This window comes from Oncorhynchus keta, chromosome 14 (genome assembly GCF_023373465.1).
Source record: "Oncorhynchus keta strain PuntledgeMale-10-30-2019 chromosome 14, Oket_V2, whole genome shotgun sequence".
Classification (NCBI taxonomy): Eukaryota; Metazoa; Chordata; class Actinopteri; order Salmoniformes; family Salmonidae; genus Oncorhynchus; species Oncorhynchus keta.
Genome location: NC_068434.1, coordinates 25,077,413 through 25,091,517, shown reverse-complemented (window position 1 = coordinate 25,091,517; position 14,105 = coordinate 25,077,413). Strand labels below are relative to the sequence as shown.

At 41.4% G+C, this 14,105-nt stretch overlaps 2 protein-coding genes across 4 annotated transcripts in view; one reads left to right on the top strand and one right to left on the bottom strand.

The window, feature by feature from the left end:
* Positions 1–7,513, bottom strand: part of LOC118393048 (multiple epidermal growth factor-like domains protein 9) — a 47,925-nt gene extending 40,412 nt beyond the window's left edge. The window contains exons 1-2 of one of the 3 annotated variants that reach the window (XM_035785260.2): positions 6,780–7,513; positions 3,566–3,764 (exon numbers count right to left, since the gene is read on the bottom strand). In XM_035785260.2, the coding sequence (XP_035641153.1) occupies positions 3,566–3,764; positions 6,780–7,332 (752 nt within the window). In that variant the 5' untranslated portion in view covers positions 7,333–7,513. Of the gene's footprint in view, positions 1–3,565; positions 3,765–5,857; positions 6,039–6,779 lie in introns of those variants that run through there. The other 2 variants (XM_035785259.2, XM_035785261.2) reach the window with 2 other exon arrangements.
* Positions 7,514–9,510: 1,997 nt separating this feature from the next.
* Positions 9,511–12,000, top strand: LOC118394217 (serine/threonine-protein phosphatase 6 catalytic subunit-like). Its single transcript, XM_035787443.2, has 7 exons — positions 9,511–9,823; positions 10,195–10,290; positions 10,408–10,473; positions 10,606–10,747; positions 10,892–10,971; positions 11,140–11,349; positions 11,508–12,000. Exons 1-7 carry the CDS (start codon positions 9,749–9,751, stop codon positions 11,754–11,756), a joined length of 918 nt encoding a protein of 305 aa, XP_035643336.1. The 5' UTR covers positions 9,511–9,748; the 3' UTR covers positions 11,757–12,000.
* Positions 12,001–14,105: the final 2,105 nt, after the last annotated feature.

Below are 14,105 nucleotides of genomic sequence, written 5' to 3'. Positions count from 1 at the left end.
CTGGAAAACAGTTAAAGACTTGGAGAATAAACCCTCCTCCTCACAGCTGCCCATGTCCCTTAATGTTGATGATGTGGTTGTTACTGACAAGAAACACATGGCTGAGCTCTTTAAATCACCACTTCATTAAGTCAGGATTAATATTTGACTCAGCCATGCCTCCTTGCCCGTCCAACATTTCCTCATCTCCCACCCCTTCTAATGTGACTATCTCCGATGCTTCTCCCTCTTTTCCCCCTGCCATGTTTCTCCCTACAGACAGTCACTGAGTCTGAGGTGCTAAAGGAGCTCCTTAAACTTGACCCCAAAAAAACATCTGGGTCAGATGGTTTAGACCCTTTCTTCTTTACAGTTGCTGCCCCTATCCCCAAACTTTTTAACATGTCCATCCTCTCTGGAGAGGTTCCCATTGCTTGGACGCCAGTCACAGTTCATCCAATATTTAAGGGGGGAGATTAAGCTGATCCTAACTGTTATAGGCCTATTTCTATTTTGCCCTGTTTATCAAAAGTGATGGAAAAACTTGTCAATAATCAACTAACTGGCTTTCTAGATGTCTATACTATTCTCTCGGGTATGCAATCTGGTTTCTGCTCAGATTATGGATGAGTCACTGCAACCTTTAAGGTCCTCAATGATGTCAACGTTGCCCTTGATTCTAAGCAATATTGTGCTGCTTTTTTGATACGGCAGACCATTCCATTCTTGTGGGCCGGCTATGGAGTATTGGTGTCTATGAGAGTTCTTTGGCCTGGTTCGCTAACTACCTCTCTCAACAAGTGCAGGGTATAAAGTCAGAAAATCTGCTGTCTCAGCCACTGCCCGTCACCAAGGAAGTACCCCAAGGCTCGATCCTAGGCTCCATGCTCTTCTTAATTTACATCAAAAACATAGTGCAGATAGTAGGAAGCTCTCTTCCATTTATATGCAGATGATACAGTCTTATACTCAGCTGGCCCCTCCCTAGATTTTGTGTTAAATGCTCTACAACAAAGATTTCTTAGTGTCCAATAAGCTTTCTCTGCCCTTAACCTTGTTCTGAACACCTCCAAAACAAAGGTCATGTGGTTTGGTAAGAAGAATGCCCCTCTTTCCACAGGTGTGATTACTACCTCTGCGAGTTTAGAGCTTGAGGTAGTCACCTCATACAAGTACTTGGGAGTATGGGGAGACTGTGCGCTGTCGTCCTCTCAGCACATATCAAAGCTGCACTTGGTTTCTTCTATCGTAATCGCTCTTCTTTCACCCCAGCTGCCAAACTAACCCGAATTCAGATGACCATCCTACCCATGCTAGATTACGGAGACATAATTTATAGATCGGCAGGTAAGGGTGCTTTCGAGCGGCTAGATGTTCTTCACCATTCAACCATCAGATTTGCCACCAATGCTCCTTATAGGACACATCACTGCACTCTATAGTCCGCTAAACTGGTCATCTCGGTATACCTGTCGCAAGACCCACTGATTGATGCTTATTTATAAAACTCTTTAGGCCTCACTCCCCCCTATCTGAGATGTCTACTGCAGCCCTCATCCTCCACAAACAACATCCGTTCTGCCAGTCACATTCTGTTAAAGGTTCCCAAGTCACACACATCGCTGGGTCGCTCCTCTTTTCAGTTCGCTGCAGATAGCAAATGGAACGAGCTGCAACAAACTCTCAAACTGGACAGTTTTATCTCAATCTCTTCATTCAAAGACTCAATCATGGACACTCCTATTGACCATGTGTGGCTGCTAAGTATGATGTATTGTTGTCTCTACCTTCTTGCCCTTTGTGCTGTTGTCTGTGCCAAATAAATGTTTGTACCATGTTGTGCTGCTCCCATGTTGTCATGTTGTGTTGCTGCCTTGCTATGTTGTTGTCTTGGGTCTCTATGTAGTGTTGTCTCTTGTGTGATGTGTGTTTTGTCCAATAATTAATACAATAATTATATTATATATATATATATATATATATATAATATTTATTTGTAAATGTATTATTTAAATGTAAATGTATTTTTAATCCCAGGCCCCTGTCCCCACAGGAGACCTTTTGGTTGGCCGTCATTGTAAATAAGAATTTGTTCTTAACTTCTTGGTGACAGGGGGACAGTATTGAGTAGCTTGGATGAATAAGGTGCCCAAAGTAAACTTCCTGCTACTCTGTCCCAGTTGCTAATATATGCATATTATTAGTAGTATTGGATAGAAAACACTGAAGTTTCTAAAACGGTTTGAATGATGTCGGAGTATAACAGAACTCATATGGCAGGAGAAAACCTGAGAAAAATCCAACCTGGAATTGGGAAATCTGAGGTTTGTAGTTTTTCAACTCTTTGCCATTCCAATATACTGTGTAAATGGGGTCATATTTCACTTCCTAAGGCTTCCACTAGATGTCAAGTCTTTAGAACATTGTTTCAGGCTTCGCCCCCACAGTGAAGTGGGGGCGAATGAGAGGGGATTGAGCCAGGTGTCTGGCAGAGTGCCACAGGCTCTAAGGCGCGGTCACGAGAGAGGTGCTTTTCTACAGACATCGGAATTCTCCAGTTGGAACATTATTGAACATTTATGATAAAAACATCCTAAAGATTGATTCTATACTTAGTTTGACAAGTTTCTACGGGCTGTAATATAACTTTTTTAACTTTTCATCCAATGTTCGGTTGAACTTGAACGCGCGTTTAACAAAAGAAGCTATTTGGACATAAATGATTAACTTTATCGAACAAATTAAACATTTATTGTGGAGCTGGGATTCCTGTGAGTGCATTCCGATGAAGATCAAAGGTAAGTGAATATTTATAATGCTATTTCTGACTAATGTTGACTACACAATATGACAGATATCTTTTTGGCTGCTTTGTTGTCTGAATGCTGTACTCAGATCATTGCATGGTTTGCTTTTTCGGTAAAGCTTCTTTGAAATCTGACACAGCGGTTGCATTAAGGAGAAGTATATCTCTAATTCCATGTTCCACTTGTATTTTCATCAACATTTATGGTGAGTATTTCTGTGAATTGATGTGGCTCTCTGCACAATCACCGCATGTTTCAGAACTACTGAACGTAACGCGCCAATGTAAAATTAGATTTTTTTTATATAAATATGCACTTTATCGAACAAAACATGTATTGTGTAACATGAAGTCCTATGAGTGTCATCTGATGAAGATCATCAAAGGTTAGTGATTAATTTTATCTCTATTTGTGCTTTTTGTGACTCCTCTCTTTGGCTGGAAAAATGGCTGTGTTTTTCTGTGAGTTGGTGGTGACCTAACAATCGTTTGTGGTGCTTTCGCTGTAAAGCATTTTTTTAAATCAGATACTGTGGCTGGATTAAATGTTATCTTTAAAATGGTGTAAAATACTTGTATGCTTGAGGAATTTTTAATTATGACATTTTTGTTGTTTTGAATTTGGCGCCCTGCACTTTCACTGGCTGTTGGCGAGGTGGGACGCTACCGTCCCACATATCCCAGAGAGGTTCTGACTTGCCTAGTTAAATCAAATGAAAATAGGTGTCTAGTGTTTCATTCCCAGTGCCATTAGTGCCAATGGGAAGCGAGAGCTCTTACCTGTCACAGAGGTGGTTGACAGCTCCGTAGGAGTCACAGCCACAGGGTATGCAGCCGGTGGTGCCATTGGTGAAGTGTCCTTCCTCACAGTCCTCACACAGCAGCCCAGTGTACCCTGACATGCAGAAACACTGACCTGTCTTCTTGTCACAGTCATCCACATCTAGAGCCCCCTCACTGCTGCAGTTACACAGAGACTCTGCAGGGACAGACAGCAAGAAAGAGGGGGAGACTGTATTATATTACACCACCACTAGGATATTCTGTAAATACACACACACACACAATGAGAGGCGCCAGATATCTGCATGACCGTGTAGACTCTGCTAAGTGGGCATGTATTATTTATTTGAGCTCAGGCATGATGAGCATGGAGTCTGACTGTTTCTCTCCCGTCTGTTTCTAAGAGAGAGATGGAGGGGAAGGAGGAGGATGCAGTGGATGCGGTAGGATACAGACTGCTGTTGTTGGAGTATGAGATGACTGTTGTGTCTCCCAGAAAAAACAGAGTAATGACATGCAGAGGAAATACCAGGCTGCCATTGGTGTGGTGTTGAGCACATGTGGGCTGTTCTTACAGGAGAGGAGACAGGTTGCTGTTATTCACACAGCCTAATTTCCAGGAATGATGTGGGAAGCAGGCAGGGCTGCTGAATACTGTAAACCATTATAAAATACTGTACATTGAAAGCTGAGAACAAAACAGAGGATTGTGGAAATGGTTAATTGTTCAATATGTGTCATATTATACACATGACTAGAGAAAATGAACAGTTGGACATTGATAGTGTGTTGACTAGGTTGCTTGTCCTTGCAAGGTCCATGTAGGAGATTGAAACTGTGAATGATGGGTTTGAAATGGATCAAAAAGGGTACTGTTTTACAAGCGGCACGGTTGGTGGTGCCACTGACTCGAGGCGCCAAAAGATGAAATTAGCTGAAGTCTTGAGCGGCCGCCACGCATGGTTGACCAATGAGCAGAGTTCATCTTGACAACCAATCAAACAATGTTTCAATGACATAAATAGAGCTGACAGAAACCGAGACCGCTGGTCTCTGCACACGGTTTTCGGATTTTCTCGCGGTTCAATTGCAGTTTACCGCGGAACATCTGTAAACACCTTCAAACTTTCAGAACACTGTACTCTATTGTTGTGCCATCTTCTCAGACATCAGCTTGGCCATTCGAGACGACTTAATGTCATTTTCTGAAACAGTCGCCTCCTCCTCAGATTAGCCCTCCATCTCTGGCCACTGTTCCAGCTTTATGTAATAGGGAAAGGGCACGGTTATGCAAGCATGGAGAGCACTGTCAGCTTTCCGTTTGTTCACTGAAGTCATCTTCCCTGCACAACTGTCAGCCAAGATCACACCCCAGACTCTGAGATCTTGGGCCGTGCAGCTCCCTCTCTCTCTCTCACACACACACACACACACACACACACACACACACACACACAATTATGCCATGTTACACACAAATAAATAGCACTAAGCTACTGTAGGATCCATCACATCAAGTTACTTGTCACTTCCTATCTGGGCACAAAGCACGGAGGAAGAGAGGTTAACCTTGGAACCACATTATGCAATAATAAGTGCAGGTGCAAACAACATAGTATAAGAATGGAGGAAAAACCCATGCCATGTGTGTGCAGAGGAAATGTGCACATGACTGATGTCTGTTTGTGTTCAATTTCAAAGCGGCAGAAAATTGGTTTGAGGGGAAATGTAAGCACAGTGAAAAAAGGAGATGAGGAAATGTCCATCTTCCTCATAGTAATTAGTTCCAGCAAAGTGAAGCAGTGTGGCTGCATGGTTCAAGTATGCAGACGGACACATGCGACAGAGATGATTCAAAACAACCTGCTGCTGTAAAATGACCTCTGTCTGAAGTTACACACCCTCCTATGACAGTGTTTATGCTACTAACAAAAATCATGGGAGGGTGGTACCACCTCTCCAACTGTAGGCTACTGTGCTTTAAACTCCAAAACATGCGGGAAGCATAAAATGTGATATTTTATCACCATGATTTGCATTGAATGATTGGGAGGGGTAAAAAGAAAGACATCAACACACTAACAGTGACACACCAGAAATGTGTTCCATCAGGCAGAGAATTTGTGTCAGTGAGGTGAGGCATTAACCCAGGTTGTTGATATTGTTATCAGAGTGACCTTTACCCGAAAACAACAGAGCCTCGACAAGGTTGTAGAATCGCTGACTAGTTAACTACCCCCAAAATCGGACTGGTGGCTGCGCATAATTTCATAGTCCCCTGATACTCACCTGGGAGGCCATTTTATACAGTGACAAATAGCTGTTTCACAAGTGTTGCCCACCCCAACCTCCACAAAGGCTCTGTCGGGACGTTTATCATCTGCGATGCATACGAATAGCAAAGCAGCGGAGGTGAGAGACAAGCCGCTGAACATATAGCAGTGCTGGCTCATTCATGTCTTGGTCTGGTCATTTTGATTGGATGCGGAGTAGCACATTCCCCTATCCCTCTTCCGTGGTCTAAAGATGTTGAATAGACACAAAGGGATCAGACCACTATCCAAACGGACGTGTGTTATTGTCTGCTTGCATGAAAAATACAATCTCATGGTTTTATGCGGACAAGGAGAAGTCTGGGAATGGATAACAAAAACATTGCTTAAATGCCGTCCCCCCCCGATCCAATCACCATAATATCTGACACACTTGTCACATAGCCTACCTCAGAATAAGGGCAACATCTCTGTGAGCACAAAACGTAGCCTATAGCCTATTCATATTGCACAATTGAACCGGAATGTTGTAATTAATATGGATCATTCGGTTATTTGATCATTTTACAAGGAGACTGCCGTCCATGTTTGAGGTCCATGATCTATTGTTTCTACAAGCTGTCAGTTTCTTAGCCCGCCTGTACTCTGCGTCAAAAGCCATAATACCGACATTGTTTTGACTGTGCCTTTGGCCACATATGAATTCAGATTCTGCATCAAAAGGGCAATTTCTGCAAACCTAGGTGAATGTGTGAGGCGATTAATTAAAGTCCAGAGACTCAATCCGTTCATATATCAGTCTATTTATAATTACGTGTAACCAGGTGTGGCAGTCTACGGATATTCTGTACAATACACAAGATCAAATTACAATTGCATGCTTCTTGGAACATTATATATTTTATTATCACACCCAAGAGCAAACATTGGCTACTCACCTTGACCATTCTCGGAGGAGGAAATCGATGCATCGATGTTATCTGAAGACCATGCATCATTAGTCGTCCGCTGAGAAACCATGGAGACCATGTTCGTTTTTTCTGGAGGAAAAACTGATGCTTGCCCATCAGCAGATATTTTGCTTGAATTGGATGTTCTGGAGCTCAAAAACGTATTTTTTTTTCTAGTGTTGAAAAGCATTTCTGTGCCTGGCCTTGGGGTTGTAGGGTCAGTTGTTGGTGGCTGAATTGTGGTTGCAGTTGGCGAGACAGGAGTCGTGGAGACCCGTATCGTTTTGCTGGCCACTCCGGTGAAACCAATAGTAGGGGACGGCGTGAGCCCAGTTAGTTGGCCGAGCACAAACCTGCCCTCAGGTAAACGATTAGGCAATGTGGTGTAGAACGGTTCCAAGCTCTCGGAGGCTGAGCGAGGCTTCCTGGAGATAGGCGAAGCATCGTAGGAGTTGACGCGAGGTGCAGCATCAGAAAATCCAATATGCAAAATAAATAGCAAAGCCAGGGATATGTACATCATTAAGGTCGTTAACCTCATATTAAATTTCAGCTCTCCATGTAAAGCCCTACCTAGTAAGGGTCTGTCTCAGACCGTTCCCTGAATGGACTAGCTCGCGTACTCGACTCCACCATTGACGTCCTCAGCGGCTATTCTCAGTGATTGTGAACCGAACTACCCGCAGTTTCTTGGCTTCACTTTCTGTTCAGCCTAGCACAGCGCAATGAAACGTTCTAAATTGTTACACTCTTCAGCCAATGAGGGCATTGATGGGAGGTCTCGTGGTACATTAAGGTGCGTTTGTTTTCCTTTCGTAAAGGCATTTGATTGGTTGAGTGCGTAGCCTAATCTGAGCGAGTGCACATTGAGTGCAATGAGAAGTCTGTTTTACTTTTCCTTATTAGTCCAAAAATAACATCATTGGATACACTTAAACAAATAATAATATTACATTCTAAGATTACATTACTTTATGTTCCCAGGCTGCGAGCCTACATCAATTCGATTCTGGGACATTCGGCCTAGGCTAGGCTACTCAATAAATAACATGTATAAAAAGTGAGTGTAGGCCAAAAAAGTACATTTAACCCATACTACCGACTAGGGTCCCCAGATGGGATCTTTTTTTAAATATTTTTTTAAAATCATAACCCAAATGTGTTTGTTTTTTATTCTTCTGATTTTCATGACTTTGTCAACCAACTTGATCTAAATCATTATTTAATGTTTCTGTACTTTAAAACAAATCTAATCCTCTGGGGTCATTTTGACCCCAGCCCAAAACACTAATTCTGCCTATGGTAATTTGATAGATATGTCCTTTATTTGAATTTAGGTTTCTCTGGAGACATAATAACAAGTTATCCATATCACCAGAGGGTGGAGGGGGACCTGTATCAGTTATTTTGACCAGATAGACAGATAATCTGTAGAGATATAGTTTTCCATGTACTTGCCTAAGATTGCACTTTTCTATACAACATCGTATGGCTGTGTACAAAACCAAAAACAACCTTATTTTTGTGCCTTCTGGTTTCTCTGGAGACATAATATTAAGTTATACATATCCTCAGAATGTGGAGGGGGGCCTGTTGGAGTGATCTTGGCCTGATAGACAGATCACCTGCAGATATGGAGAACCTAATGTACTTGCCTATGGTTATAACTATGTATGAACATGTACAAAATAAAAAAATACCTTAGATATATGCTTAGTTACAGTCAAAACAGCTCATAAAAGTCTGTCCGTGGTATGAATACTAGGTAGAACTGTAATACAGAAACCAGCTACCCTCTGAATGTGTACATAGTGCTGTATTGGTGTGTATTAGCAGTGCTGGCTCATTCAATATTGTCCAATATTCAATATGTGCAACTTGTGATATTTTGGTTGCTATACCATGTGGTTTGAAGTGACTTTGAGGATTTGTGCATGCTTTTTGAAGCATCCTGCCATAGGCTCTACCAGATTGTTTCACTTCCAGTGATGCTAATGCTGGCTGTGGGGTAAGTAAATAATGAAAGTGTAGACATATATTTTTTTGTCATTGGCTCTCAGGATAAATGGATGAATCACTTTTTGTCAATAAAATTAAATATATTTCACATTTTGGTGTACTTCGCCTTTTAAATGGAAGTCATTTTTACCCCTCAAATATGACAAAATTAATATTTAGTTATACATTTGAAGAACTAAATAATACTACAATCAAATGATGGCAAATCAGCATTTTAGTACTAATCTGGATTGTACTTTGGAAAAAGCTGCACATTATATAAGGGAAACATGTATATGTTAATTTGACAGAATATGCAAATTGCTGTAATTTTGCTTAAATAATAGTCTGTTTTGAATATATACTTTTTCAGATAACATTATTTACATTTCTAATAATGTTTTCATAATAGTTAAGTTTATATAGTTGCTTTTCCCAATAATTTCTTATTGGGGTCAACATGACCCCAATTGGTAATCCATTCATGTAAAACATGTTGGTCGTAGGCTATTATGAGGGTTAAATGAAACAAATATGATTGTGATATTTATTAGACCGATGCAGGATATGTGCGCTCAGTAGCCTAATCACCCATTGTTTCTACTGTGTGCGAGCGCCGCTGTGCGGCTACAGGCCTTAACACCTGTCGTCAGCAGTATTTACGCTGATCAGGAGTGACATGAGCTGCACTACATGATACCAGAGGCTAGTTTTGAAGCCAAGAGCTACAGAACTGTTACATCCAATAATTATTCATTTGACTATGATTTGACAAGACTTAAAGAGCTCACAATATGCACTGTCCGGGTCCGGAGGATATACAACCAAATTCTAAGGCCTATAGTATGTATGTGCGTATCCTACACAGCAGATGGCAGCATAACGCAAACTGTTCAGGAAATCTGCCTGACGGAACCGAACATGCACAGTAGTAGAAACATTAGCGAACAGCTGATACAATGGCGCCACTGGACCTGGATAAATACGCGGAGATTGCCAAGCAGTGTAAATATTTACCTGAAAACGACCTCAAGGTGAGAATCAATGCCTTAGTAATGGTAATCACTTCTAAAAATAAGCCCGATGAGCAGCACGCATAGAAGCCTACTTATCAGATATAAGCAACAGCAAAATCAGTATCACTTCTAACCATATCGAAGCATCCTGACCTGAAATCACAGACTGTGATGCCATAGCCTAGAATTATAATTCAACGGATGCCATCATCATGCTTGACGAAATGATTGGTATGAGAGTGTCATTTACCGTAGCTTAGTTGTCACTTGTGAATGTCGTCTCTACTGTGCCATTCATTCATTAAACGATTGCATGACACATCACATTGAAGTGTCTGAAACTGTTACATTATGTTTCTTATTCTTACCAAGTGTGGGTTTTTCCTCAGAGGTTATGTGATTATGTATGTGACCTATTGCTGGAGGAATCCAATGTCCAGCCTGTGTCCACCCCAGTGACTGTGTGTGGAGATATACATGGACAGGTAGGCTACTTTACAGTTTTACAGCAACATTGCTAGATACTTGTGTTTGAAGCTGATCGATTTGACATTTCTTTTCAGTAGTTATGAAGTGAACTTGGTTGTTTCTTCTTCTTACAGTTTTATGATCTGTGTGAACTCTTCAGAACCGGAGGACAGGTCCCAGACACAAACTATATTTTCATGGTTGGTTAAAACTCACATGTTCTCCCCTTGTCCACTCCCATTTATCTTCATTGATTTGACTGTTACTGTTTTCATGTTTACAACGTCCATCAAGAATCACCCCATCATGATTTGGTGTCTGTGTCTCTACAGGGAGACTTTGTTGACCGGGGATATTACAGCTTGGAGACATTCACATACCTGCTGGTGTTAAAAGCCAAATGGCCTGACCGCATCACGCTTTTAAGAGGAAACCACGAAAGCAGACAAATAACCCAAGTATATGGCTTTTATGGTGAGATTTTCATTTCTTCACCATATCCAGCGCAACCATATGTTGCACTAATAGGCTACATTTGTAGTCATCGTTCAATCCAAACCATTGACTCCAGGTGCACTGGTTGTAAATGGGATGTCCCCGGTCTATTTTTCCTTTCAGATGAATGCCAAACCAAATATGGGAATGCCAATGCCTGGCGCTACTGTACCAAAGTGTTTGATATGTTAACAGTTGCAGCGGTGAGTACAACTCTATTGCTTTGTATTTCTGATTTCCTGCAGTCAAATCCCCCATGTCACAATTTTAGCATATCAAGCCAACATGGAGATGATTACACATGAGCCTTAAGATATTTTCTACTATCACAGTTATTCTAATGCTGTACTTTGGTTGTTTTCTTGTGCCAGCTGATGGATGAGCAGATTCTGTGTGTTCATGGGGGCCTCTCCCCAGACATAAAGACCCTGGACCAAATCAGAACCATTGAGCGTAACCAGGAGATCCCCCACAAGGGAGCATTCTGTGACCTTGTCTGGTCAGACCCCGAGGACGTCGACACCTGGGCCATCAGCCCCAGGGGAGCTGGGTGGCTGTTTGGTGCAAAGGTCACCAATGAGGTAAGATTAGTCTTGTTCATCACTGATTAGAGATGTACACTGCAGTACATACATTGTCAGTTTCACATAGCAATATATATGAAATGGGTAATAGTCACGTTTTATTTTTCACATTCATCTCACTCTCTTTTTTTGTTTATATATCCCTCGATGTGCAGTTTGTTCACATCAACAACTTGACATTGATCTGTCGGGCACATCAACTAGTCCATGAAGGTTACAAGTTCATGTTTGATGAGAAACTGGTCACGGTCTGGTCAGCTCCTAACTACTGCTATCGCTGCGGCAACATTGCCTCCATCATGGTCTTCAAAGACGCCAATACAAGGGAGCCCAAGCTGTTTCGGGCGGTGCCCGACTCGGAGAGAGTAATTCCACCCAGAACAACGACACCATATTTCCTGTAAACACTGCACTAACTATCATCATCATCATCTTTGGCCGCACTGTTATCAAGCACCACATTTGTAATGCATCACATACAGTGGAGTGACAACAACTCCTGTTGAAGTGACACCACTGATTATGTCATTGATATTTTACCAGTGGAGGCTGCTGAGGGGAGGACGGCTCATAAGAATGGCTGGAATAGAGCCAATGGAATGGTATCAACCACATGGAAACCACGTGTTTTATACCATTCCATTGACTCCATTCCAGCCATTCTCATGAGCCGTTCTCCCATCTGCAGCCTTCACTGTAGGCTACTGTACGTGACTTATATACAGTACTGTGTGTTTTTATGTCTGCTGTAGCTCTGCGTGCCAACACGTGTGTTCACACAGAAGTACTCTATCAAGTAATGCCACTACTCTGTTTCAAACGTTTTAGGTGATAGCAGTGTCAATATTTAATGTTTTTATCAAACACATGTTAGATGTAATGAATCATGGTAGATTACAATAAGAACACGTGAAGTGAAACAGGAACACTTATTTTAGCCACATTACAGGGAGAGGACACTGTTTCTGTTTGACTTCGGTCTATTTGCAGCCTATTAGGAATATACTGTAGAAGATGTTATTTGTCAGATGTTAGTTTTTATTTTTGTAATGTATATTTATTGAATTTCATGTATCGTGTCGATATATATACAGTATAAAGCACTCAAATTAGAAATATGTTTAAATGAGAATTTACTCATGCACTTAACTTAGTTATCTTATTTAGTCTTGTAATAAAGCTATAAGCCTGATAATTGAGGTGAGAAATTATTATAATGAACATCACTGATCTAAAACATATAGATAGGTTCTGTGATGGAAAATTGTATGATGGTGCTTTTATATTTACCAATTTCTATGTTCTGTGTTTGTGCTTTTCTATAAACCAATTTCTGTGTTCATGCAAGTGACTGATTGAACGAATCCTCACAATTAGTGTCTGCAATTTGGCAGTACGCCCAGACCCTTGTTTAGAGAAAGGGATATCTCAGTTTCAAGGTCTCAGCTTAGAGAGAAGAAGCCTCGTCTGTCACATGCATGACCCAGTATTGGTCAGTCACATGAATGAAGTAAACGTTAATGATGAATGAATTATGAATAAGCTAAATCATGCAACTATGACTTGTCAGTATATAAAGGAACTAATAGGACCGCCCCGTTAGAGCTCCTGACAAACGTTCACTATGGTGCATCAACTTTGTTGGAACCTCTCCAGCGAGATGAAAAAAACAATGATTCATTTAAGATTGACTTCGACCCTGTGTAAGAATTTCCACAATAGTTCATATGTCTGTAGATAACCTGATTCAGCAGTAAGGCTAGCTGTGGTTATTTGTGTGAACTGTCTGTGATACAGAGTGAGCTTGTAGGCTATCAAAATGAGGGATGATGCTATTACTGTAAATCATTAAATACGTGGAAATACAATCAATGGATCTTATGTTTACAGAGAAATGTAATTTTCAAATCAAAATGTGTGGGTCACATACACATATTTAGCAGATGTTATTGCAGGTGTAGCCAAATGCTTGTGTTCCTAGCTCCAACAGAGCAGTAGTATCTAACAGTGCAGTAGTATCTAAAACAATTCACAACAACACACACAAATGGAATTAAGAAATATATAAATATTAGATCCAGCAATGTCGGAGTGGTATAGATTAAAATACAGTAAAATAGAATATAGTATATACATATGAGATGAGTAAGCAGTATGTAAACATTATTTAAACAATACGACTAGTGTTCCGTTATTAAAGTGGCCAGTGATTCCAAGTCTATGTATATAGGGCAGCAGCCTCTAAGATGCAGGGTTGAGTAACCGGGTGGAAGCCGGCTCGTGATGGCTATTTAACAGTTTGATGGCCTTGAGAAAGAAGCTGTTTTTCAGTCTCTCGGTCCCAGCTTTGATGCACCTGTACTGACCTCGCCTTCTGGATGATAGCGGGGTGAACAGGCTGTGGCTCCGGTGGTTGATGTCCTTGATGATCTTTTTGGCCTTCCTGTGACAGTGCTGTAGGTGTCCTGGAGGGCAGGTAGTTTGTCCCCGGTGATGCATTGGGCAGAGTGCACCACCCTGCGGTTGCAGGCGGTGAATTTGCCGTACCATACGGTGATACAGCCGAACAGTATGCTCTCAATTGTGCATCTGTAACATTTTGTGAGGGTTTTAGGGGCCAAGACAAATTTATTCAGCCTCCTGAGTTTGAAGAGGTGCTGCTGTGCCTTCTTCACCACACTGTCTGTGTGGGTGGACTATTTCAGATCATCAGTGATGTGTACGCCGAGGGACTTGAAGCTTTCTACCTTTTC